Source organism: Rhinolophus ferrumequinum, chromosome 13 (assembly GCF_004115265.2).
Source record: "Rhinolophus ferrumequinum isolate MPI-CBG mRhiFer1 chromosome 13, mRhiFer1_v1.p, whole genome shotgun sequence".
NCBI classification, from domain to species: Eukaryota; Metazoa; Chordata; class Mammalia; order Chiroptera; family Rhinolophidae; genus Rhinolophus; species Rhinolophus ferrumequinum.
Window position 1 is genome coordinate 38,871,418 of NC_046296.1, and position 26,344 is coordinate 38,897,761.

The 26,344-nt window shown below is 35.5% G+C and overlaps 1 protein-coding gene across 4 annotated transcripts in view; it reads right to left on the bottom strand.

Moving 5' to 3' along the window:
* Positions 1–277: 277 nt before the first annotated feature.
* SOCS5 (suppressor of cytokine signaling 5) overlaps positions 278–26,344 on the bottom strand; it is a 61,229-nt gene continuing 35,162 nt past the window's right edge. For all 4 annotated transcript variants that reach the window (XM_033125200.1, XM_033125202.1, XM_033125199.1 and 1 more), the window contains exon 2: positions 278–4,534. In XM_033125200.1, coding sequence (XP_032981091.1) covers positions 2,912–4,522 — 1,611 coding nt within the window. In that variant the 5' untranslated portion in view covers positions 4,523–4,534 and the 3' untranslated portion in view covers positions 278–2,911. The remainder of the gene's footprint in view (positions 4,535–26,344) is intronic.

A 26,344-nucleotide genomic window follows, 5' to 3' on the forward strand; every position in this document is an offset into this window, starting at 1 on the left:
CAAACTAATAGTAGCAAGACTAAACTTTAGGTGCAGATAATCAAATTTGAATGGTACAAGGATAGTCTATATATGAGTATACAGAATAAGGCCTCTAAATGATTTAAAATCAGATGGTAATATTATTGTCAAAGCAGTATTAACACCATAAATGTGTGTGTGTGTGTGTGTGTGTACATGTACATACATAGAGGGAATGAATGAGTGAAAGAATGAGAACGAGCATGAATCAGAGCTACCTGTCTCTGGATTAATTACTTCACTATGAAGATGTGTCCAAACTTCTAAAGAGTTTCCTGGTTTGTATTAAAATGCACTTCAAAAAGACCATGAAAACACAAATTTAGTTGACAGACTACAATGGGATTCAGAAAAAGACACAGTGAATATAGACTTAGGTGCAATTTCATGCTGGTGGTTTTTCTTTTTTAAAATGTAAGCCACTAATTTTGTAAGAAAAAATTTTAACCCAAAAGTTGCATATTAATATTACACACGAACTGAAACATAAGTGACTTTTAGCACAGTGTATACATGCTTACATAAACTCAAATATTTACACATTTAAAACAATTTCCATTTAACATATGAAAGTTCTGAAATACATAAAAGCATTAATACTTACTATAAAACTACAGTCAGAACATCAATTTGCTACAAGCATATAAAATATTAAGTGCTTTCTTGGAGTTTCAAGTTACCTCTTTAAAACAAGATCTTGCTTGCATGTACAGTCCTTCTCCAAAAAGCAATATGAACTTTTTCTTTTTCCAAGAGGTTTATTTTCCAGGTACATTATAAGCTCAAGAAAACGAACTCAACAATTATGCAATATAATTATGTCATTAACAACATAATTGCACATAATGCTTTAAAGTAGGTTTGGATAAAGTTCTCAAACACTTTGGTATATGTTTTTCAGGGACTTCTACTAGAAATAACAGGAATTTTAAGTCCCTTCAATCCCCATTTTACTTTAAAATGGACAAATCTTTGGTTAAAGTTCTACATTTTGGGCATTTAATATTAATTAAAATGGTCCCCAAACCAATAAATGGTGCTGATGTGTTAGTTTACAAGACTTCCTTTAACCTGTTTCTTGTACAGTGGGAAGCTATACATACTCATTTACTATGACATGTCATTGATACTTTCAATTTTTCACTTCTAAGCAGAGAAATCAATAGGTTTAGTCAATATTTCTCTGTTCATTTTGTTATAATCTAAACTGTACAGTAATTTGCAGTAACTATATTGTTTCACAGTATATATGATTGGAAAGATGTATAGCATTAAATTTAGTTACCTTACTCAGAATAAGTCAATATTAGGCTGTACAGTAATTTTGTATTGACTATAGTAGGTTGTCAGGTAATGCTTATTTAAAAACCCCAAACCATTCCATTTACAAGAGAAATTGTTGCAAATGTATAAAACAGCAGATATACAAGGAGAACACCAAACATACTTTATTAGCACAAAAAGCAGCCATAACAAGGCACGGCAAGCAGAAACATACATTAGCAGTCAAAGGGTTAGTGTTGCATACAAATATAGCTTTTCTTTTTTGTAGCCTTGGCAATAGCCACCAGGATGTAAAATAACTTTCTGTAGCAGCAGGTAAGGAAACTAAGGAGCACTCACCAATGGTACAGAGCACATTAACAAAAAGACACAAGAATGGATTCGACTACTTTAGTGCAAAATGTCTAGGACAGAACTGTAAATTCAGTTCAATACTAAGAAGCAAACACTAGAACTTGGTATTACTTCCAAAATAGCTCACTCAAGTAGTATTGCATACTATTCTAAGTGACAAAAAGGTGCTAAGTAAAGTTATTTACAGACACAATGGTTGTACAGTACCTTTTAAATCTGCAATTTAGGTTTCAGATTTTCCATTAAAAATTGCACTGAAATTCTATAAATTGTACTTAAGCAATTCAGCTATGAGTTTACAACAAAGATAAGTACTGCCATCCAAATTATTACAGTTTAACAATAATCTCAATATCAGCAACCACTGTAGTTACTATTATCTGACTTGTTTGGGCATCTAGTCTCCTTGTTTTCCATGGTTCACAAACTCATCACGGGCATAGGAAAAGATCCAACATTAATCAATCAACAATGAGACTGCACATATCAACTTTAAAAAATCACAGGTGGGACTATATTGCAGCAGCTATTTCCAATGTGTTTTAAGTTAAAGCACTCATAAAAAAAAAATTAATACCCAAGGCCTTTAAATAAAATTCTCCTACCAACTTTATAAGTCTGAAATTTTAAGAACTACTATTTAGAAAACCTGGTTTACTTAAGAGTACCTTTTGCAGAAGAGAAAAGGAGACTGACTATAAACTATATCAACACTTAAGTGAACTGCACTATGCCCTTGTGGCCAGAAAATTGCATTTTTTTTTTTTATTCTAAAAGGAAGGCAGTCTTTATTTTTTGGACTTCCAAAGCTTGATTTATAGTAACTACAAACATCACTACTTTTTGGAAGGTTATAGAAAAATTCTTAGAAAAAATAACAACTTTAAACATTAGTCGCATTGTTGAAATCCTCATCCAATATCAGCAATTTGTTCTTCAGTAAGAAATAGAATTCTTCATAGCAAATGCCCCAGAGTTGCTCACTCAATTACTACAGCCATTGAAAACCAAATGGTTAGCTAAGTCGGCAAAACGTTTCTGTAGCCTTACTGAACACCTGTAGTTCTATTCTCTGTTGTCTCAATAGGCACCACGTTTTTCTGAGTACGTAACAGCAGATCGCATCTGACAGATACTAACACTAAGCTTACATACTGTACTGAGAAAAACCTAACACTGATATGTGTGCTTGCTGTGGGGGACTGTCTGACGCACATAAAAGCAGAGCTCGTTAAAGCCACTTGGGGACCAGTTACTTTGCCTTAACTGGTTCGCGTTCTAACCAGCGAACTCTAACTTTTTGTTTATAATGATACTCTTTTAAAAAATCCTGTAACATTGATGGCAAAGGAAGCCCATCAATTCCATCGTATGTAGTGCATCTGCAGATTACTGCACGGCAGATATACTGCAGGCTAAAAGGGAAAGTCCTATTTAGTGAGATAGTAAGCAACGGTTCAAAAAACATGCAAGAACTGGGATCTTTATAATGTTCCAAAAGTCCTGTTACAGTGGAGGAGTGAAATACACACGGGTCATGAGCATCAAAACTAAAGTTGTGATTCCACTGTTCAATCCGGGCATGCAGGGATCTGTTGTAGCGACGGAAGCTCACAGAGAAGAGGTAGTCCTCTTGTGCAGAGTCCCTGAGCAAAAACGTGCCTTCGGGTTTCCCTTCCAGAAGGGCTTCAGCTTCATAACGGTCCATCACTCCCCAGTAACAGGGATTGCCTGTAATCTGAAGCAAATCGGGCACGAGGCAGTGTATGTAATCAATCTGTGTATGGACTTTCCAAGCTCCCTGTCTGCTAACGTGGGCATGGCTGTCTCCAGATACCTGACGTTGTTTCTGCCTACGTGACTGCAAACACAGGGTGGTTGTGTCCTCTTCAGAGTCACAATTAGCTTGTGGAATTGCAGAGCTGTCCCCACTTATTTCAGTCATTCCAGGAGCTAACTTTGGTCCCAGTTTATATAACGGATTAACCTGTGCAGTGGCTTCAAATGTATGTATTTGTGCGTTGGGAGGCGGGTCCACCCCTTCTTCAATACTGAGCCGCCTGCGCTCTCTGAGCCTATCTTCTTCATCTTCTGTAGAAACCAAGGACGGATCAAACGTATCAAAAAACGTCGAATGTGGGCTCACAGGGGCTGTGTGCTGTTTAATCAAATGCCATTTTTGGGCTAAATCTGAGCCAGCAGGAAAAGGGCATTTCTCAAGCATTAATTCAGAAAGGTGTATTTTTCTTTTATTAGAAAAGAGAGGCTTCGACTGCTTGTTGTAAGTTCTCACGGGAAAACACAAGCCCACAGTATCCTGCAACCGCTGTCTCAGAGAGCGACTGCCTACAGTTCTGCCGGAACCGCTGTCCATGTCATGTACAGAGCTTACGCCGTATCGCCGCTCTCTCCTCTGAAGTCCACTTCGACTTCTACCAAACTTCTTATCAGCATCCAGTGAACTTTGTGTCTTTGTAGAACAGGAATGTTTCTTCTTCCCACCCCACGGAGCATGTCGAGAGTAGGAATCTCTTCTCGCAAGTCTTGTGCCGGGGGTGACACATGAATCATTATCCTTTTCAATGCTTATTTCAACAATCTGAGGAATTTCAGTGGCACAGTTTTGGTTTCTCCTTGAAGAATTCTTTGAAGGGCTTAATCCCAGTTGTAAGGCAACATTTTCTCTTAAGGGGCTGCTTTGTTGTTGAGGAGCTGAGTCTCCTACACTGATGTTTTTCTCTTTGACAGACAAACAGCTGTTGGAGTTCATGTCCACATTTTCACTACGGCTTCCTCCCTCATGACTGAAGAGATTCTGACATCTGTATTTGAAGTTATTCCACATTTTCCCTACTTTATCCATTGATTATATGATCTAAAGACAAAACAGAAAAAGGAGAAAAATAAGTTAAAGTGGTGTGTGAAAACAGAAAAGGCAGCACTCACCCCCTTTCTCAATGGAAATTTCAGCGATACTGGTCAAGAATTCACCTTACTAAAAGGCATCCAGATTGGGAACGAAGAAGTCAAATTGTCATTTTTCACACATGACATGATTCTTTATATAGAAAACCCTAAAGACTCCACCAAAAAACTAATATAAACAACAAACACAGTAAAGCTGCAGGATACAAAATCAAAGCACAAAAATCCACTGTGTTCTTATGTAACAATGACATTTCAGAAAAAGAAATGCAAAAACAATTGCTTTTTCAATTGCAACAAAAAGAATAAAATACCTAGGAATAAACTTAAAGAATGTGAAGGACCTATACAGTGAAAACTATCAGACATTTTTAAAAGAAACGGAAGAAGACACAAAGAAATGGAAAGATATTCCGTGTTCATGGATTGGAAGAATCAAAATAGTTAAAATGGTTCATATTACCCAAAGCAATATACAGATTTAATGCAATCCCCATCAAAATCCCAATGGCATTTTTTAAAGAAATAGAACAACAACAAAAAAATCATCAGATTTGTATGGAATCACAAAACATCGGAAGTAGTCAAAGCATTCTTGAGAAAAAAGAACAAGGCCAGAGGTATCACACCCCCTGATTTCAATTTATACTACAAAGTGACAACAATCAAAACAGCATAGTATTGGCAGGAAAAAACTGACACACAGACCAATGGAATAAAACTGAGAACCCAGAAATAAACCCATATATATATATGGGCAAGTAATTTTTGACACAGAAGTCAAAAACATACAACAGAGAAAAATAAGCTTCTTCAATAAATGGTGCTGAGAAAATTGGAAAGTCATCTGCAAAAGAATGAAACTAGACTACTATTTGTCACCATACACCAAAATTAACTCAAAATGGATCAAAGACCTAAACATAAGACCTGAAACAATAAACTGCATAGAAGAAAACATATGTATTAAACTAATGGACCTTGGGTTCAGAGGGGATTTTATGAATTTGACCTGAAAGGCAAGGGAAGTAACAGCAAAAATTACATGCATGGGACTATATCAAACTAAAAACCTTCTGCACAGCAAAAGAAACCATCAATAAAAAAAGAGGCAACCAACCGAATGGGAGAAGATATTTGCAAACGCCTCTAAAAAGGGGCTAATATCCAAGCTAAAGAATTTGTACAACTCAACAACAAAAAAACAAACATGCCAATTAAAAATAGGCAGAGGACCTGAACAGACACTTCTCCCAAGACGACATACAAACGGCCAACAGACATATGAAAGAATGCTCAATTTCACTAGCTATTAGGGAAATGCAAATAAAAACCACATGAGATACCACCTCGCATCTGTTAGAATGGCCATTGTCAATAAGACAAGTAACAAGTATTGGAGAGGTTGTGGAGAAAAAAGAACCCTCATACATTACTGGTGGGAATGTAAACTGGTACAGCCACTATGGAAAACAGTATGCAGGTTCCTCAAAATATTAAGAATACAATTACCATATGACCCAGCAATCTCTCTTCTGGGTAACTACCCCCAAAATATGAAAACATTTATCCATAAAGATAATTTGTATCGCTATGTTCACTGCAGCATTATTCATGGTGGCCAAGACATGGAAACAACCAGTGTCCTTCGATAGATGATTGCATAAAGAAGATGTGGTACTATAGACAACGAAATACTACTCAGCCGTAAGAACAGATGAAATACTGCCATTTGCGACAATGTGGATTATCATTGCAACAAGATTATCATGCTAAGTGAAATAAGTCGGACAGAAAAAGTCGAGAACCATATGATTTCACTCATATGTGGGATACAAAACTGAAAGCAACAAATGAACAATACAAAATAAATAAAAACTCATAGTCACAGACAGCAGTCTAGTGGTTACCAGAAGGGAAGCGGGGAGGTGGGATGGTATAAGTGTAAAGGGGGTCAAATATATGGTGATGGAAGGAGAACTGACTCTGGGTGGTGAACACACAGTGCAATATATAGATGACGTATTATAGAACTGTACACTTGAAACTATATAATTTTATTAACCAATGTCACCCCAATCAATTTAATAAAAATTTTTAAAATTCACCTTATACTGCCACACTAAAGTGACAAGGCAAACATTCTGTCTGGGAGTCGTTCAGGTCACCAGGCCCTTTTGTGGCACTGCACCATTTTGCGAGCTAGTCCTCACTTCTCATTTCCTGTCAGATAGAATACTCAGAACTCGGGGGAAAGGCAATCGACCCTCTCAAGGAAACTGGTTTCTTTTTGCCATGTATGAACCTAATTTCATCATGACATTGATTGTCTTCTTACTCCAAATAATTTAGATACTGCCTCATGTATTAAAAGGGAAAATATATTTTGTATTGTTGAAACATATCTGTATTCAACTTCTCAAAAGTTATAATCAGGACCACATTTGTGTAACACATTAAAATTAGTTCAAAAACCTTTAAGTAGCAATCTTCACTTACCAATTGCTACTCCACTCATGTAGCAATCTAAAGCTCACAGGTCAATCACTTGTAAAAATTCCCTATCTTCCTTCCCACCCTACAATGTATCAAATTTTATCCATGATTTTGAAGGAGCTTGAGTAGAAAGGAAAACAGGAGGAAAGAAAGAGAATGTAATATTTAGGCTTGAATGAAAAGGTGTCTTTAAGCTTCCCAATTCTTAATCTTAGAAGAGCTTAGAATAGAGTAATAGAAAAAAGTTATGATACTGTAATAATAAACAAAACATCTTTATTCTTGCTCCTTTAAAAAAATCTAAAGCAGTTTACCGCACTCTACAAATAAATTATTTTAAGACTACAACACTGACAGGCACACAGTCTCATTCAGCAACCTATCAGTCAACAATAGAAGACATGGAAAAGCCTGAACTTAAAATTCAACTGGTTTTGTCACAACATGACAGCAGAAACTTTTAAAAAATGTCTTTTTCTATTTTGCTATTTAATCAGTATGATACTCTTTTCCTCCAGAACTTTTTGTTCATGTTTATTATTTCATTATGTACTATTCATCAGTTTAGAATCAGTATTGGCAAGCTATTTGAGCACTGTTTTCTTACAGTGGTGAAGAGTCATTAGCGCTCATCCTTCCATAATTTTGACTAATCCTCTTTGCCATAAATACTTCCATTTTCAAGAAGTTGACTAGGGTTAAGAGAACAATAAAGAATAAGCTTTCTTAAAATGAATGATAAATCTTCCCTTTAGTTTCTTACATAAAGAGCTCTTGGACTAATAATGCTCTTGGACTAATGACAATGAAAACAGAATTTGTCTCTGAAATCATGAAATATATTTTCAGATTATTCTTTATTAAAAGCATACTGTTAGGTTCATATGAGCTTGCATGGTAGGTGGTATGTGTTTAAATAAAATCTATTAGATGTAACTGTTAAATCTTATTAGACTTTATCAGAATATTTTGTCTCCTCCCCTTAAAAAAAATGTTTTGTTTTGAACCTTTTCTGAGGCTTACACCACTTGAACTTAACACGCCTTGTTGTTATCACTTGTTCTTTTTTTTTTTACATTGAGATTTCTGTTCTTCGCTCATAGTCCGGTTATATGTACGGGGTTCATTTCTGCCTAGTCACTCACTAATTCTTGGTGACTCCCCAAATCTTTGTAGATGTACCCTTCTAATAGCCTAGCCCTTCCTAGCCCAGTTTTCTTCTCATTTCTTTACTTTTAAGTTTTTTTTACCTTTAATTTTACCCTTTTATTTCTTCTTATTTTATTCATACATTCATAGTTTCAAAGTTTAAATATTACAAGGCTTATAACAACAACAACAACAAAAAACAGCACTGCCTGCCACATCCTTTCCATCCTTGATTCCCTAGGAATCAAGGAAAATTACTTTAAATTCTTTTAAGCTGTTCCTCCTGGTATTTTCCTCCTCATTTATAGATAACATGTTCATATTGCTATTGGTTGATAAATTTCTAAGTTGCAAATAATTTACCCTCAGAATTTTGAGGGTATTACTCCACTGTTCTAGTAGCTTCTAGTGTGGCTGTTGAAAAGTTCAGAATCATACCAATTCCCAGTCTTCTTATGTGATCTGTTTTTATTTCATGAAAAATTGCAGCTTCTTCTCTTTATCCTTAGCCTGAGTCCTTTCAATGTCCTTCCCCACCGCCCCACCCTCCTGAAAGTCCTTTTTATTAGACACTAGAACTCTTAGACTCATCTTTTGATTATATTTTATTTTCAATATTGCATTTCTTTTCCTTTTCTACTGTCTGGTAGATTTCTTTGGCATTACTTTCCAACACTTCCACTGTAGTTACAATTCTTCCTATTAACAGTTTTAATTTGCAAGACCATTTTCTTGTTCTCTCAATGTTCTTTTTTCTTTTTTTTAAGATTTTATTGGGGAAGGGGAACAGGACTTTATTGGGGAACAGTGTGTACTTCCAGGACTTTTTTTTTCCAAGTCAAGTTGTTCTTTCAATCTTAGTTGTGGAGGGTGCCGTTCAGCTTCAAGTTGTTGTCCTTTCAGGCTTAGTTGTGGAGGGCGCAGCTCAGCTTCAGGTCCAGTTGCCATTGCTAGTTGCAGGGGGCGCAGCCCACCATCCCTTGCGGGATTCGAGGACTTGAACTGGCAACCTTGTGGTTGTGGTTGAGAGCCCACTGGCCCACGTGGGAATCGAACCGGCAGCCTTCGGAGTTAGGAACATGGAGCTCTAACCGCCTGAGCCACCAGGCCGGCCCCAATATTCTTTTTAACAGCATCCTATTTTAACTTCTTGAATATAATATCTCATTTTTCTAAGGATATAAAACTTTTAAATGTTTTCCTTTTTTTCTTTTAACATTTCAAATATTTTTATCTGTTTCTTCTCAGTACCTTTTTCCCTTAAGTCTTTACGTCTCTTTAGGTCTCTTTATTATTTTATTTTTAAATTTTATTTTAGAGGCTTTCACAAGTGTCTGATGATCCCTGGCTATCCACCAGCGCTAACTAACATGCTAATGAGAAGCTCTAATTGGGGGGTGGGGGTTGTTTGTCAACTGGTTGGCTTCACCACAAGGTGATGAGGCAATGAGTTAGTTTCCTATTAGGGAATCCCCAAAAGTCAGTATCTGTCAGCCTGTCTCCTGACTGCATATCTCAGACAGAAATGCTCCAATCACCTGTCTGGGGCATATATACCTGACTGCCATGTTCTGCGAACAGGGCAAGGAAATGGTGAGGTCTTAACCTGAATATTCAGACTTTCGCTTAAGTTCCTGTTTTTTCAAAAGGTGTCCTTATTTATAAAACATATCCCAACTCCAGCTATGACTGAACCTCTTCAATTTCTCCAAGCTCTAACCTCTGGTTATATCCAAGGTAAAAGAACAATAGTCTCCTGGCTGCTCAGGGTGAAGGAGTCTGATACAGACTTGAAACCATTCCTGTTTTCAGCTCCATACTTTATTCTTACTTTCTTAAGTAACTGTCTTCTCTAACTTCCGGGCCAGCAGTTTAAGTTGGTTTGCTTCTTTTTAACATACTTGATTGTTGGCACTTAGATCACCTTTCTCAGTTCTCTTAATTTCTGGCTACCTGCTTCTACCAAAAACTTGACCAATCAGGCCTACTTCTGTCTTTTCTCACCTGCTTTTTACTTGTGAGTTTATGCCTTATATCTTTTTTTATTCCTTTAGTTTTAGTGGGGTTCCAGGAGGGAGTAAAGACAGAATGTCAAATTGACATATTTAACTAAAAAGCCCTCTTTTCACTGTTAAAGACATGAATGGTACCAGGCAGAATGTCGCCCAATCAGATCAGTAATTCCTTCCAAATGCAGACATAGCAAATTTTTCTAGAATGAGGGATCTGCACGATAATGTTGGCTGCATAATATAATCACCTGGAAACTACGTGATACACAGGCTCCCTCCTGAGAGATTCTGATTTAACTGGTCTGGGGTTGGGCATGAGCACTGCTATTTTTTATAAGCTCTGGGTGAGGCTCCAATGGTAGCTTCCAAAGAGACAAGTAAAAGAACACTGCTCTGTCGTGGGGTGTGAATAGTACTAAATAAACTAGGTGCCACAATCTCATCAGCATGTCTCTTCTTTTTATTTTTGTCACTGTATACAAGAGGCCTACAGAATCTTAGGAGAGATCGTCTAGAGCAGTGCTTCTTAAACTATCCATTATAAAGAGCCAGTTGCTTTTTAATTTTTGCAGACTGATTCTTTTATAAAATATAATAAGAATAAATTACTGGAAATATGAACTGTAAAAAAAAGACATGAAATACAAGTGCCAATTTTCTTATTAGATTGAACTGACATAAATTAACTGTCAAACTGCTATAAAATATTTTAAATGCTTGCTTTTAATTTCTATACCTAAACTTGTCACAGGCTGGTAATGAACTGTACAGTGGCACCAATTGGTGGCCCATATTTCGAGTAGCTTTGGTCTAGAGCTGTGCTGTCCAATATATGTGGTTATTGAGCCCCTCAAATGTGGCTAGTGCCACATATTGAAATGATAATAGCTTGGATATAATTGGTTAAATATATTATTAAAATTAATTTTATTTGATTTTTAGTTTTTCAATGTGGTTACTAAAAAAATTTAAATTACATATATGGTTCAAATAATATTTCTTTTGGACAATACTGATCTAGCACAGGGATCAGCAAACTATAGCCTGAGGACCAAATATGGCCTGTGGCCTGTTTCTGTATGGATCCTAGCTAAGAATGGTTTTTACATTTTTAAAGATATTAAAAAACAAACAAACAAACAAAAAACCCACAAAGAACATTGACAGAGACCACATGTAGCCTGCAAACCCTAAAATAGTTTCTATCTGGCCCCTTATAGAAAAAGTTTGCTGACCCTGGTCTATAGTGTGTAAGATTATAAACCATACCACTGTATACATCAGAATATTACTATTCACGAAGTCCAGAAGTCTCTCTTCTCTGTTTACAACATAAATTTTGTAGCTATCTGAAGATAATTCTTTGACAAGCAAATTATACCTGAAAAAAGTGACTGTTTTAGAAAGCCACCAAACTTAAAATCACTTATCTTCGTATACAGTTATTTGTAAGTTGAATAAACAAGTAGGACATGCAGAAAACATTTGTACTTGCCAGGTTACAGAAGGCAGTTTCTTCTCTTTTATAGACAGAGCATGAAATTGAGTGATTTCTCTATTCCTGATCTGAATACTGTTGATAGACTGCGTCGTGACAAAATATTCTAACTTAAAGAGAGACTATTATGCTTCCACACCCCATGGGGATAGAAAGAGGAATTTTTCTTGATGTGGGAAATGCTATGTGGGCGGCTATAATACTGGGAATAAAAAAATTCTGATAGTGATTTATGGAAGAGTCCACACAAGAATCAAGAAGGCACTTCAACTATCTTAATATTTACAATGTCGTTTTTGAGGTTCTTTTGTTTGTTTTGTTAAATTTTTGGAAATACATTTAGCTGAAACCCCTTGAGACCTAAATTACAACTCTACATATGGTTTTATATAAAGTTACACATGGCTAAGTGTTAAATTTCAATTGCGTTGATTCTAGAATGAAAGTTCAACATCCATTACAATCTTTCACATTTCTACACCTGCATAGTTATCCTTAAACTATCCAAATTTCTAAATACTCATTCCTTCCTTCAAAGACAATCATAATTTAAAAGACTTTTATAATGCTGCTGCAAGTTAAACAGCTTTTGTTGAACAATGATATTTAACAGGGTAAGTTATAAATCAGAATTATGGAAAATAAGAGGTCAAATTCCATTACTAGAAAAATTTACATATATAAAAAAATTAAAGACTACAGTCAATAGTTAACTGCCAATTTGTTAACTATTACAAAATTTTCACAAAACAATTGAAGTAATTTCCAGGAGTTCATTTCAATGGGACTTAATTCACACTTTACTAGAAGAAGAATTAAATTCAACAAGTTTTAAGATTACACATGGGTTAGAGGGGTAGTAGATTGGGTAGGGGGAGGGGTTATCACTTTGTGAGGGGTGTAAATGTCTATTACATTGCTTTGTACACCTGAAATAAATGGAAAAAAAAAGCTAGTCAAAAAAAAAAAAAAAGACTATATGGCATGCCATAGTGGGTAAAGAGGAAGAATGTGACAACTCAAATCCCTCCTATACTGTTCAGTCTATCTAGACTACTTAGGCATGATATACATTTCCAGTAGAAATTCTTTCAGTTACAATAACAAAAATTGGGACACATGGATTAAAGTATTTCTGTGCCAAATTCAGGTACAAGAGGCAGTTTAGGAGAGTCAACGTTTGATGGATATTTTGGTGGCATTTCAATAAATTTTAGAAAAATACAATGTTCAGTATTAATATGACCCAGAAATCCAGGGATGCATGGCCATCATAGCTATAGGCCCTTAAATAACCTAAGAACCACTTGGGTTTTTTAAAAAATTATTTATTTCTTGTTGTTTACACTCTTTATTGTGACTATCCGACTGGATGCCTATTTATCTTTTATACTGCTATTTAATATTACATTCAACCATATAAAATTACTGTTTTGTGGGTAATAAATGGTCATATAATTCAACCTCAGAGTTCAACTATTACAATATACATAATATATTCACACAGTAGATGTACATGTGCACCCAAAACATGGAGCCCACTGATCTAGTACACAGATACTTCTGTTCCCACTGGTTGAGTTGTATTTTTCTGAGTTAGTTATGTTAGTTTCCAAATATGTTCATGCCACTTATTACTGAAATTATGTGAATCAATTAAGTGTTCATTAATGAAATGTGAAGAGTAGGGAAGAATGAGTTGAATGACTCTGAAATACTTAATAAAAGTGAGATACTTATGCTGTTGAATTAGGTATAGGCAAGAAAATAGTTTAAAAACTTAGAAAACATATTGCAAAGATCTATAAGGATTCTAAACTCAGAATGCATCAAGAGTCTAAATTTGTGTTCTATTTAAAAAACTCAAAAGGGAAATCTTAGATTATACATTATGGATATGGTTTCTGCAAGATAAATAATATGGAACTGCAACAAGAGAACCTACCTTCACAGAAAAGACCTTCCTTGGCCCCTTAACTGAGAGACTGACAAGTGAACATGCAATCTTATTCTTAGAGTAAAATATTCAAGGTGTGTATCCTTTTTAAGATTTCCTGCTTTATTAGACTTTGTAGACTGCTGATCCTGATTGAATCAGATAAGAGGTCTTCCTCAATAACCATTTAATTAAAATTCATAGTAATGTCAGGAGAGAGAAGTACAAAGTCCTAATGGTACCAGGGAGACACGATCTAGTTTACGGGATAGTAAGCAAGAAAGACTTCTCTCTGAGGAGGTGATATTTCAAAATCTTGTGCTAAAGGATGAGTAAGAATTAGGATCGTGTTCTGTATGCAGAGAGAACAGCATCTGCAGAGGTCCTGAAGCAAGAATGACCATGGCATGAATAATGGCTAATGTTAACATAGACTGAAGAGTGCCCAGAAGAAGTGGAAGACGTAGGGCTTGTAATCCACGCTAAGAGAACAGGAAAGGATATTAACACTGCACTGAAGACCACCGCAGAGATCTGAGGAAGAGCTGGCCTCGGGTGGTGATAGTACAGATGGATTTGAAATGTTTACAAGTCAAATCTACAGGATGAATGATTGATGGCTAATGGGGAATGAGGAAGAGGGAGGTGTCATAAATGACTGCCAAGTCTCTGGCTTGGGGAAATAGTTGGAGAGAGATGCTATCTCAGAAACAGGAAACACAACAGAGCAGTTTTGGCAAGTGAGGGGTTGGAGGGAGTTAATAAATTCAATTTAGAAAATGTTACAGTTGAGACTGTCATTGAAACATCTAAGTGAAGTCTCATTAGTCCCTTAGTGTGTATTTATATTATGGATTACTATACAGCAGGCATGATAAATTATAGTTACTTATATTTGTACACACAAATCTCAAAAACATAATGCTTAGAGAAATAAATGATACAGATGATATATTCATTATGAATTCATTTACCTTTTAGACAGGCAAATCCCAAAATACATTGTTTAGCTATACATACATATATAATAAAAAATATAAAAAGCAAATATAAAAAGGAAAATATAAAAAGGAAATGGTTACCTATTTGGGGGAGGAATACGGAATTAGGAAGAGGTACTCAGAAAGCTTCTATTTCTTAGCCTGGGTAATGGGTACATAGTTTGTACTTATTAAGTATTCTTTAGATTGCACTTATATTTTATACACTCTTTTTTGTGTATTATACATTGCGTAATAACATTTTTAAAATTATACAGGCCACATTTTGACCACAATGGGAATTAATAACCAAATATTATAACAAAACAAAACAACAAAACCACCAGGAAAATAAAAAGTTCTCATAACTCTTAGGTAAAACAGGAATTCAAAAACGAAAATTACAGACTGTTTAGAAAATAGCATTATTAATATTTTGCAAACTTTCTGCTAATATTAAGCAATATTTATCAATATTAAGCAATATTTCTATTAATATTAAGCAATATTTATCAAAATGCTCTTACTCTTTAACTTGACAATCACATTCTAGACTAGATGGTTACCCTACAACCAGGCAGAGTTGAAAAAGAAAAAACAACCAACAACAAGAACAAAACACAGTTTTCTCTAATGTAGTACAAAGGTCAGCAAATTTCCATATAGTAAGTAAATATCTTACGCGTGGTGGGCAGTAGGTTCTTTGTGGCAACTACTGAATTCTGCCATTGTAGTCTGAATGCAACCACAGATAACATGTAACTGAATAAGCATAACTATATGTCAATAAAATTTTACTGATGGTCAGCGAAACTTAAATTTCATATAAGTTCTACTTGTCACAAAAGCATTCTTCTCCTGATTGTTTTTTCCAACCATTTACAAATATAAAATCCATTGGCTCAGAGGCTGTACAAAAACAAGTGGCAGGCCAGATTTGGCCTAGAGGCCATAGTTTGCCAACCTCTGATATGGTATATCATAAAACCTTGCATACTACATTTACTAAAACAATGTTCATTCTATGGAACAATTTGGGGAAACAATACTCTAAGAAGATAATCTTGAGCACATAATAACAAACAATATGGATGGTCCCTAGAGCGTAATAGTGAAAAAACTGCAAACTATTTGTAAAAATGAAACATATACATATTATAGAAGTAAAAGGCTACTTAAACATACCCCCCCCCAAAAAAAAAAAAAAGTCTACCCTTCACCTGAAATCCTACCACCCAGAGATGACACTGTTACTACTTTGGTGAAAATCTTTCCATATGTTCTCTTTTAAGCAAAAAGTTGTACACAATCTTTTATAATTAAAAAAGTCTCCTTCCTGTCTGTGACTATATTCCTTTTTCATTTTTTGAATAGTAGTTTTTTCTTTTTTCTTTTTTAGTTATCTATGTCAGAAATGGGATCAGACTAGTAAAACAGAAAAACTTCTGGCAGCTGTATTTTTTAAATTGATAAATAAATCCAAGAGAATCTGAAGTGAGCAATAAGACAAACCTCTCGGAAGCTCAAAAAAGAGAATGACGGTGATGGCTGTGATGTCTGTTTACCTTACTGAACACTAACCACGTGCCAGACACTGGTATAAGCATTTCACTTCTCCCAACAACCATATGAGTAAAAGTTTTCTCAATTTTATAGATGTAGAAACTGATACACAGTACTAGTCTTCAGTGCAGTGTCAATATGCTCTCTGTTCTCTTAGCGTGGATTACAGGCCCTACGTCTTCAACTTCATCTGGGCACTCCTTATCTATGTAAATAATAAACTGGGCTTATTAATAATAAACTGGGCTTAAGTTTCTTCCATTATTATTAATCTATTCAGGTTTTCTACTATTCTTGAGGCAGCTCTGGAACTGTATATTAACAATTCTAAGTCCGAGGAATGTGATTAACAAGCTCTTTAAAACCTCAAGGAATACATCATTTCTATATTTTTTCAGTAACAGAAATGGAAAAGTTTCAACTTTTTGAAACTGCACAGCAAAAAAAGTGATGGAACTGATATTAAAATTTGACAAAGGTAGCACATGCATTCTCAAAAGAAAATTACCGACTTGTTCCATTTTATTGTAATGTGTGAAACAATACTCTGACCAAAAGAATCCAGAGAAAAAGCCAGATTGATAGACCAGCTGTGAATGTATTGGTGTTTATACTCTATGCCTATCTATTATGAAAGTCATCACGCTTTGTATAGGCTTGTATATCATTCAGAAATGTTCTGATATTACCATAACTAGTGGATCTACATATATGACTAAGTTCTGTTTCTTTTCTAGAATACTACTTTTAAATACATGGCCAGTTAATGTGTTTTGAAACCACATGCTTAATTCAAGTGATTAAGTTTAAGAAGTTCCTATATTTCTTTCTGCATGTTAAGAAAAATATAATAATCCCTTTTAAAAAAGAAGGAAAAAGAGGACATAAAAGCAAATTAAGAGTCACAGTGGTATACAGATTCTGCATTAATACCCCCCCCAAAATGATAATTTAAGGGCTGTTTCTTTTTCTAATAAAAAATAAGTATCTAAAATTTGCATCTCCACTTCTTGAATTTTACTCACACAGTTCTCACCTCCCGTGTCATGTAGGAGGGCGCTCTAGGCCATCAGACTGCCATTCTTAAACCCACATCACTTGTAGAGACACCGCCTGTGCTTCGCTTAGGTGATAAACATGAGATAGTCAATGGGAGGCGGTAGGAAGAGAGCACGTTCAACTCCAGCTGTACCACTAAGAATACTGTGACCCTGAATGTATTCCTTCACACCCCTGAGCCTAAATTGTCTCTGAGGGAAATGAAGTTAACAATACCTACCCTCACGGGTTGGATATGAGGATTAAAAACCTTATCTACAAAGCCTTTGGCTCACAGGAGACACTGAAAAGACAGTGGCTTTTAAAATGTTACCAGTACTATCTAGCATAAAGCTTTAGCTTTTCTTTCCTTTAAACATAATCCTCCTTTTCGTTTCTTGTGGTTCATGCCACAAATGTCAGTATCGTCCTATGTACCATATCTGCCAGACTGCAAGTTCTATTCATCATTTAAACTTCTGCTATTTCCCGGGAAACACGATGAGGATTTCAATGTTCCTCAGCAGTTGAAGCTACAGCTCATCTATAACCTAAACTACCACAGCTGAGCTGTACAGTACGGGACAAAGCCCAGGAACGCAGTCCTCATTCTTTTTTTTTTTGCTTCAAAATTCCTTTTTAGTCTATAAAACACTGCCACAATTTAAACTTTACTATATAGATATTGCACACTAGAGAAGCATAAAATCCTAACAAGTTATACTTCATTTTCTATGGAGAAAGTATCTTCTGTAATATACTAACAAATATACTACTCATTGAAATGTTTCTTATCTGGCCAGTATTACTGGCAGACTGGGACGGAACACAAGGAACATGTGCTTTAGCTTCAGAGAGTCCTAAAATCAAACTCAAGCACTCACTAGCTGTGTGAAATCTAAGTCTCAGGCTTTCTATCTAAAAACAGGAAAAATTGCCCCTCTTTTCAAGGGGTTTTAAGAGGATAACACGACATAAGGTAAGTACAGCTGAGTATGTAATGGTGGCTCAAAAATGGTAGCTTATGTTATATAATCAATCCAAAGTAGGAGAAGATACATGTTGGTGCTAGTGGCAAAAAGCAAAGCTGTTTTACGTCTAGGGAGAGATCATGGGTCAATTAGTCCTGCCTTTATGTCCCCCTCAAGGGAGGCTACTTCAGTTAGGTAAATCAAGCAACTTCGCTAAGCAATGCAACTCCATGTGTTTTAGTACTGTAAACACTGCCTCTATGGATCATGCTTCCTAGAGCACAAGCCATTAAACCATCCCATAAATCTCCCTCAACAACAAAAGGCAGCTACAAACAAACAAAAACCAACAACTCTCAGTTGAGGAATTTAGTGGATCAAGCTACCACCCTGGCTAGCCTTAATCCAAAACAGAAGCTCTAATTTGGGGAACTGCTTAACAGTGAGCTTATTGTGATCCTACAAATAATTTATAGAGAGTATTCAGTTACCAATGGTAGGTGAGCAATTGCAATCTGGACCATTTCTTTTTCTAAAAAGGATAACCAATTCATAACCCCAGCAGTTTAGTATCACGAGAAATACAAAGACTTTAAGGACTGAAATAAAATGATTTTTTATAACAATACTTTCCTTTTATTTTTTATTTGAAACTACTTAAAGACATTTATCAACCTTTTATGAACTAAAGGATACTACTGTCTTCTATGCCAAATTTTAAGGCCCGAAGAAAGCTGAAAGTCTTCAAATAATGTGACAGTTACAATGAATGAATGAAGGAAAGGAAGGAAAGAAGGAAGGAAGGGAAAAAGGGAGGGAAGGAGAGAGGAAGGAGGGAGGAAAGGAAGAAAACATAATCAGGACAAGTTTCCTTTTTTTTATCTAGATTCTTTACTAGCATAAGAAGAGAGAAAATTTAAACATCTCAAAATTAGTCCGTTCTTTAGAAAGAGATTTGGGAGGGGTACCGGGAGAAATAAAGGCAAATAAGGATATCTTTTAATCATCTAAGAAAACTAATGCTAAGAGAAGCATTTTGACCAAAATTACAGAAATTCCAAGTAAACACCCCAGTTTTGTGTTAGTGTTACCATATAACGTACAATTTTACTTTTTAAAAATTAGGAAAATAAAAAAACCCTTTTGCTTGTAAAGAACTGAAATAAAACCTCACCTATCAAAAGCTGAGAAACAAGTAAGCTGAAAAGGTGATAAAATATATTCATTTTAACATTTACTGGTAGCACATGCGGAAAACATAATAAAGCTCAAGTTCTCAGACGATAATACTTAAAGCCCTTGCTCTATGCATAGGAGGACTGACAAATAAGTTTGCAAACTCATTGCAACGATGTTGCTAACCTTTTTATTTATTTTTAATTAAAAAAAAAATTTTTTTTATTGGGAAGGGGAACAGGACTTTATTGGGGAACAGTGTGTACTTCCAGGCCTTTTTTTCCAAGTCAAGTTGTTGTCCTTTCAGTCTTAGTTGTGGAGGGCGCAGCTCAGCTCCAGTTGCCGTTTTCTAGTTGCAGGGGTCACAGCCCACCATCCCTTGCGGGAGTCGAACCAGCAACCTTGTGGTTGAGAGCCCACTGGCCCATGTGGGAATCGAACCGGCAGCCTTCGGAGTTAGGAGCATGGAGCTCTAACCGCCTGAGCCACTGGGCCGGCCCCTTGCTAACCTTTTTTTATATCAGAGGAATTATTCATATGAATTCGTACCAAATGGACAGTTAACCAAGTTTACTATTTGGAAGTGCTAAAAAGGCTGCGTGAAAAAGACAACCTGAACTTGACGCCAACAATTCACAGCTCTTGCATCACGACAATGCACCAGCTCACACGGCACTGTCTGTGAGAGAGTTTTTAGCCAGTAAACAAGTAAGTGTATTGGAACACCCTCCCTACTCACCTGCTCTGGCACCCAGTGACTTCTTTCTTTACCCAAAGATAAAGGAAATATTGAAAGGAAGACATTTTGATGACACTCAGGACATCGAGGGTAATATGACAACAGCTCTGATGGCCATTCCAGAAAAAGAGTTCCAAAATTGCTTTGAAGGGTGGACTGGGCGCTGGCATCGGTGTATAGCTTCCCTATACAAAGTACTCCAAAGGGGAGTACTTTGAAGGTGACCGTAGTGATATTCAGCAATGAGGTATGTAGCACTTTTTCTAGGATGAGTTTGTGAACTTAACTGTCCATGAACTTAATTGTATTTACTCTAAACGAAGCCATAGTTTAAGTAAACTTCATTCTCTTGACACCTAATCCACAGCAGTTTAGAAATTGCCAATCAGAAAAGGTGGTGTGAAAGGATGGTCAGAGAAAAGTGCTATGAGCAAGTACACTTACCGGAACAAGACCAAAAACCTTAGAGAGCATGAAAGCCTGGGGTCACTAACTACATGGGTACACACTGTAAGACAAAAAAGTGAACAAGTAGGGATATAAAAAAATATTTAAAAGATAAGCGACTATTATGAACAACTTTATGTCAATAAATTGAAAAACTTAGAAGAAATAGCTAGATTTTTAGGAAAATATAAATTTCCAAAACTGACTCAAGAAGAAATAAAAAATCAATGACCTGTAACTCTTAAAAACTGAATCAGTAATTAAAAATCTTTGCATAAAGAAAGTGCCACTCCAGGCAAGTGTTCCAAGCAAACGTCAATCTGTCTGACAACTATGATTTTCTTATCACTGGTGGCCATAGCAAGAGGTTAGGGTCAAAAGAGAAGTGACAGCCAGCACAATAAGGCAAGAAAAAGAAATGCATATTAATTGAAAAGGAAGAAATAAACTCTCCATTTTCAGATGACATGATTTTCCACATAGAAAACTCGAAGGAATTTTAATTAAAAATAAAAAATAAAAAAAGGAAAGAAAATCCTAGAACTAAGTAAGTTCAATAGGGTCACAAGATATAAGATTAACACAAAAATCAAATCGTATCTATATGCTAACAAGCACACACATGGAGACTGAAGTTAAGAGAGATGCAACAAGGAATACGAACTTAAAGGGAAAGGAAACAGACTGACAGGATATTTCTTTAAAATTATTCCATTAGCAAAAGTCCTAACTTCTGTATGCTCCAGAATGAGATTCAAATGTCTGGAGAAAAATATGCTCGATACCCTAGAGTCACCACTGCCTTTATCCTTCCCCTAGGGAAGGTGAACGGTACGAATGTGGTCTCCAGCCCACTCCACAGATACATCAGGTCCAGCCCTCCTCTCTACCCCCACTGCCCTCTCCCAGGTTGCCTTCACCATCATTTGCATGTACACATTAGTTGTAACAGCTGCCTCAATAGTCTACCTTCCTCCATGTCACTCCCTTCTAGAACATCTTCCATAATATTGATCCCAGTATTTCAAGCAGCTTAGGAAAAGTCAAGAAGACTCTATGTCTGGCCACTTCCTCCACACTTTAAGAACTTAGCACAAAAGAAGCAACAGTTCTCAGTATTATAATTTAGGAATATAAACAAAACACAGCTAAAATTATGTCATCTGGAGAAAAAAGGTGACCAAATGGTTGTTTTTATGTATATGAAGAGTCTTTCTCTAAAAAGGAAAATTCTGGTCACTCTTCAATCTATCTAAATACAAAAACAAAAAAACACTTAGAAAAAGATTAATATTTCAAATACTAAAAATGTAAATAAACAACCAGAAGAGATTTGTGAGGAGTCTTTCATGGGAGACGCTCAGGAGGATAAGCCACCCTCTGTCTCCAGCCAGCCCAGGTATTCCTTTCTCTACAAGCAACTGAATTAACTAACCTCAAAGATCTGTGATTTAAAAACAAAAAATTCGGATTTAAAAAATAAGCATAGCATTCCACAAATAGACTCGAGTTATTTAAAGGTCTAGCAATAGCACAGCAGTTACAACTGTCCAATTAAACTAAAGTATAATCATAATGTCCAAGATACCGAGTTATCTAAATAGTCTTATACTCTATATCTAGTTGTGTTCCAGTCAGGTGCTAACTTAATGTTCAATTTAAACACTACAAGTTTAGTACAAGCTGCAAAAATACTAATAAAAGCAATACTGTTCTGTCAATACAAACTTTCTCCTTCCTGTCTCCTCTAAAAAATAAAAAACAACGCTTCCTACATAGTTTAAGGTATAGTTTCTTCCCATAAACACAACTTAAAAATGAGGGTTCTTTTACATTTTACAGGTGAAGAAAAGTAAATTTAAATAGTTGCAAACATGAACTGAGCAGTTTAAAGTACAGTTAATTCGTAATATTTTTTGCTAATGAAGGAAGCAGTGCTTCATGAAAAAAAATTCTTCAACATTCTGTCAGATTTGAAAAGAAGATTTACTATTTACTTAAACAGTTCACATTACAATTGTTTGAAGTGTAGCAGGTAAAAATAGTCTGTTATTGCTTGCAAGTAATCCTGGAAACCCACTTTATGAGGTAATTCTCCACCTTGTCAAATAACAATAGACTAGTTTTCACAATAAAAGATCAAACTTTTCAGTTTAACACTTGGATCTAATGTGGATGAACCATTCCACAATTGCTGTGTCTAACTAGAAATCATAAACATACATAAATCAAAATTTGATTTTTAAAAACTATTGTTGTGTTCAAAGAGCTAGTTTAAGGAATAGCTAATCATCCACAAAGACTTTCTATGCTCTGTCCCTTATCAAATTACTTCACCAGAAAGATAATACGTGGTTTGTATTATTATGACTCCCTACTGATACACTTTACCAGAATTACAACTTAATATTATGCCCTTAAGCTTCATTGAGTTTATAAAATAAATGGCCTTGTATCATTTCATGTTCTATAAAAATAGCATCAAAGACACCATTCCTTATATAAAGACTCACATAAAAAATTCCTCTTTGACTTTACAGCCAACATTTCTCTCCTTAAAAAACTGATACGCTTCCTTAAAGCAGACAATGAGAAACATATAAATCATTGTGTTCCTCTTCTTTTCTGCTATTACCAACAGGAAATTCAAATGGAAGGCTTAGTTTATAAATTTCTGATAGACTTAGAGATCCCCTCCATTTCCTAGTATAATTCTATATCAATTATCATTACACTAAATGTCCAAGTATGAGTTTATTATTAATCATCTTTTTTCCCTTCTTTTTGGAAGTAGACAGGAATAAAAATAAAGTTAACAGTCAAATTTTCAGAAACTTGAAAACTATACTTCTGGGTGTAAAATCTAGTAATCTCAAATGTTCCTACAGAGCAACTGATGAGAATTTCAATGGACTGTAAAATAGATAAACCCACCGTAAAATAAAAGTAGTAAATTAATAGGAAACCATATGATCTCTCAAAGAAGAGACGGAAAGCCTATTTAAGCAAACTGTTCAAGAAAGAAACCAAAAGGGAAATTAATACTTAATGACAAAATTTTAAACTTTTGCATATTAAAAAATATGCCATAAACAAAATGATAATCTGGATAAAACATGTTCAATATATGACAAAGTGTTAATGTATTTATAAGAAAATGATAAGATGCAACACCTCAAAGGGAAATAGCAAAGGACATATCCAGAAAAGTCACAAAATCAGATATATACTTGGCCTATAAATATATGACAAAAGGTAATTCTTAGAATTTATTAAAGATATCCAAAATAAAATGTGATTTAAGATTTTTCACTTACCAACTTGGCAAAGTTTTTTGTTTTGTTTTTTTCTTTTACATTTTAATGGTAATATCTAAGCATGGGTACTGGGAAACTAGCATGTTCACATGTTCATATGAGAATATAAATCCATGTGGCATTTCAAGAGGGAAATTTTATATTACATATCCAAGCTTTAAAAAGATGTATACATTTTGACCCAAGATTTTACAATTAGAAATTTATTTTTAAAAATAGATTAAGGACACAAAGATTTATGTACAAGAGATACTCCTCATAGCATTATAGTAGCAAAAAATTGGCAATAACCGTATTATTCACTTAACAGAGGATTGGTTAAATAAACTGTGGTACTTTCATATGCTGGAATAACAGAAAGACATTAAAAACCACGTTTCTGGAAGCATTTAATTTTCTGGAAATGTTCATATGAAATTAATATGGCTATAAAACAGTATGTGTAAACTGACCTCCACACATACACATATGCACACAAACATGTTTTAATAAAAAGATTATGGGAAGGAAATTCTATTGTGGTTATCTTGGGTGTTTTTTTACTATTGTAATTTCATTTTTCTTTTTTTTTCTGTATTTTCCAAAACATTACATTTAAATGTTTTAATTTCCTGGCTGGAAAAAAAATGCTATTTTAAAAGGAAGTAGATTTTGAAAAAGACCAATCTAATTTCATAACTGAAAATTAGGCGTAAAACGCAGACCAAATAAATTAAGAGTATTAAAAAAAAAACTTTTTTAGAAAAGGTAGGGGAACAGTGTGGAAGCAAAAGACACACAAAGAAGGGATGAGAGGGGCAGATTAATACAATCAGTGGAGAAAGGAATAACAAATATAGAGATCTCCACTAATCCAGACTGATTTTCTCAGACAGTATTAGGGATGGATGAGTAGTAACATTAGATTGGGAAGTAGGAAACACCCTTTCCAAGAGAGTACCAGAAAGTAATGTGCATTCGTTTGGATATAGAGATACTATTTATAGGATAACCAACAGCAATAGATTATGTGATGTCATGTAACATTAACATTTCTAGTACAGCTGAGCTTCGATTAATTTCCAAAATGTAATAAAGGTGGTAGGAAAGGTGGGTATTCCATTGTTATAAAAGTTTTCTACTTGTTAATCAAAAAGTAGCACTCTGATATGAATTCAACTCTTACATATCAATCTCTTAAGGATTCAACTCTTTCCTTATATATCAGTCTTTTCTCATTGCTGGGTACTGACCACATTCACTCAGGTTGGCAAATGTAGGTGTGCGTGGTGACAGAGAAGTCCTGGTTTGAAGTGTGAATTTGATGGGAAGGGAAATAAGAATTCTCACTGAAATCCAAGAACAAAATCAGTAACACAAGTGGGCCTAGTCCTCCTAGCACTGGAACTGAGAGCCTGCTGCAGTTCCACGGTTGCCCGAGGAGATCAAGCAGCAGGAATTTCTGCGTCCTCGTTCTAGTGCTCCTGCCATTACTGTGACTCAGCACCTCCCTGGGTACCAGCTTTTGGTACCTGATTTGCCTCCAGCTCCCAGGTGGTCTCCCCACTCCAATACTCTATTCTTTTTCTACCTCATAGCTGCCACTTTGTCAATGCCATACCTTTGGCTAATTCTCAGTCTATCACAGGTCCCTCCTATCTCTTTCTCTTGACTTTTCAAATTCTGCTTATTTCCATTGCTTAACTACCAAATCCCTGTTTCTTTTTGTGAGTTTTGTGATCTACATCATCATGTATATTCTTCCAGTAACCATCTTTTCTTGTCAGTCCTGAAATCATCCAGACAGAAAATTAAAAGCAAGAGCTATATTTCTTTACCCAGACAATGAGATCTGTGAGAACCTGACTGGTTTAGCTTGTTCCCATTTGGACAAAACTTATTGGGCTAGTGCACCTACTTGGCCAGTGGCTGATCTATGACTGGCAGCATCTTTGATATGGGTACCCATGCCAGTCCAGCCACCTATGGCCAAGTAAGGGATGGTCATTCAAGGCACAGCTGCCTTGGTTTACTCCCTCAGCAAATGTTCCCCTTAGACATGACTGTGGGAAAACAGGAGCTGAAACTACTCTGTGACAACATGTAATAATATAGAGATGTTTAATGCTTTAGTACTACTCAAGCAGTTATAAATCATGTTCCCTGGGATTCTAGTATGCTACAAGATGTTAAAAGGTATTTTATAAATAAAGGTTTCAGTTCAAATAAGTTTACCTTAGCTCTTTGAAAAGGATATCTTCCTTAGCATTGTTTCCCAACCTTACTTGACAATGGCAACCTACTATTTAGCAGGACACTGATGCTCTGTCCTATTGTTCTAGGAAAATGTTGTCCTATTGTGTTGCATCTTTCCCCACAATCCAGAATCCACTACTACAGTGTTTATTTCAAGAAAGCAGGGACTTTGTTTGTGTCATGATTGGTACATTTTAGATGCT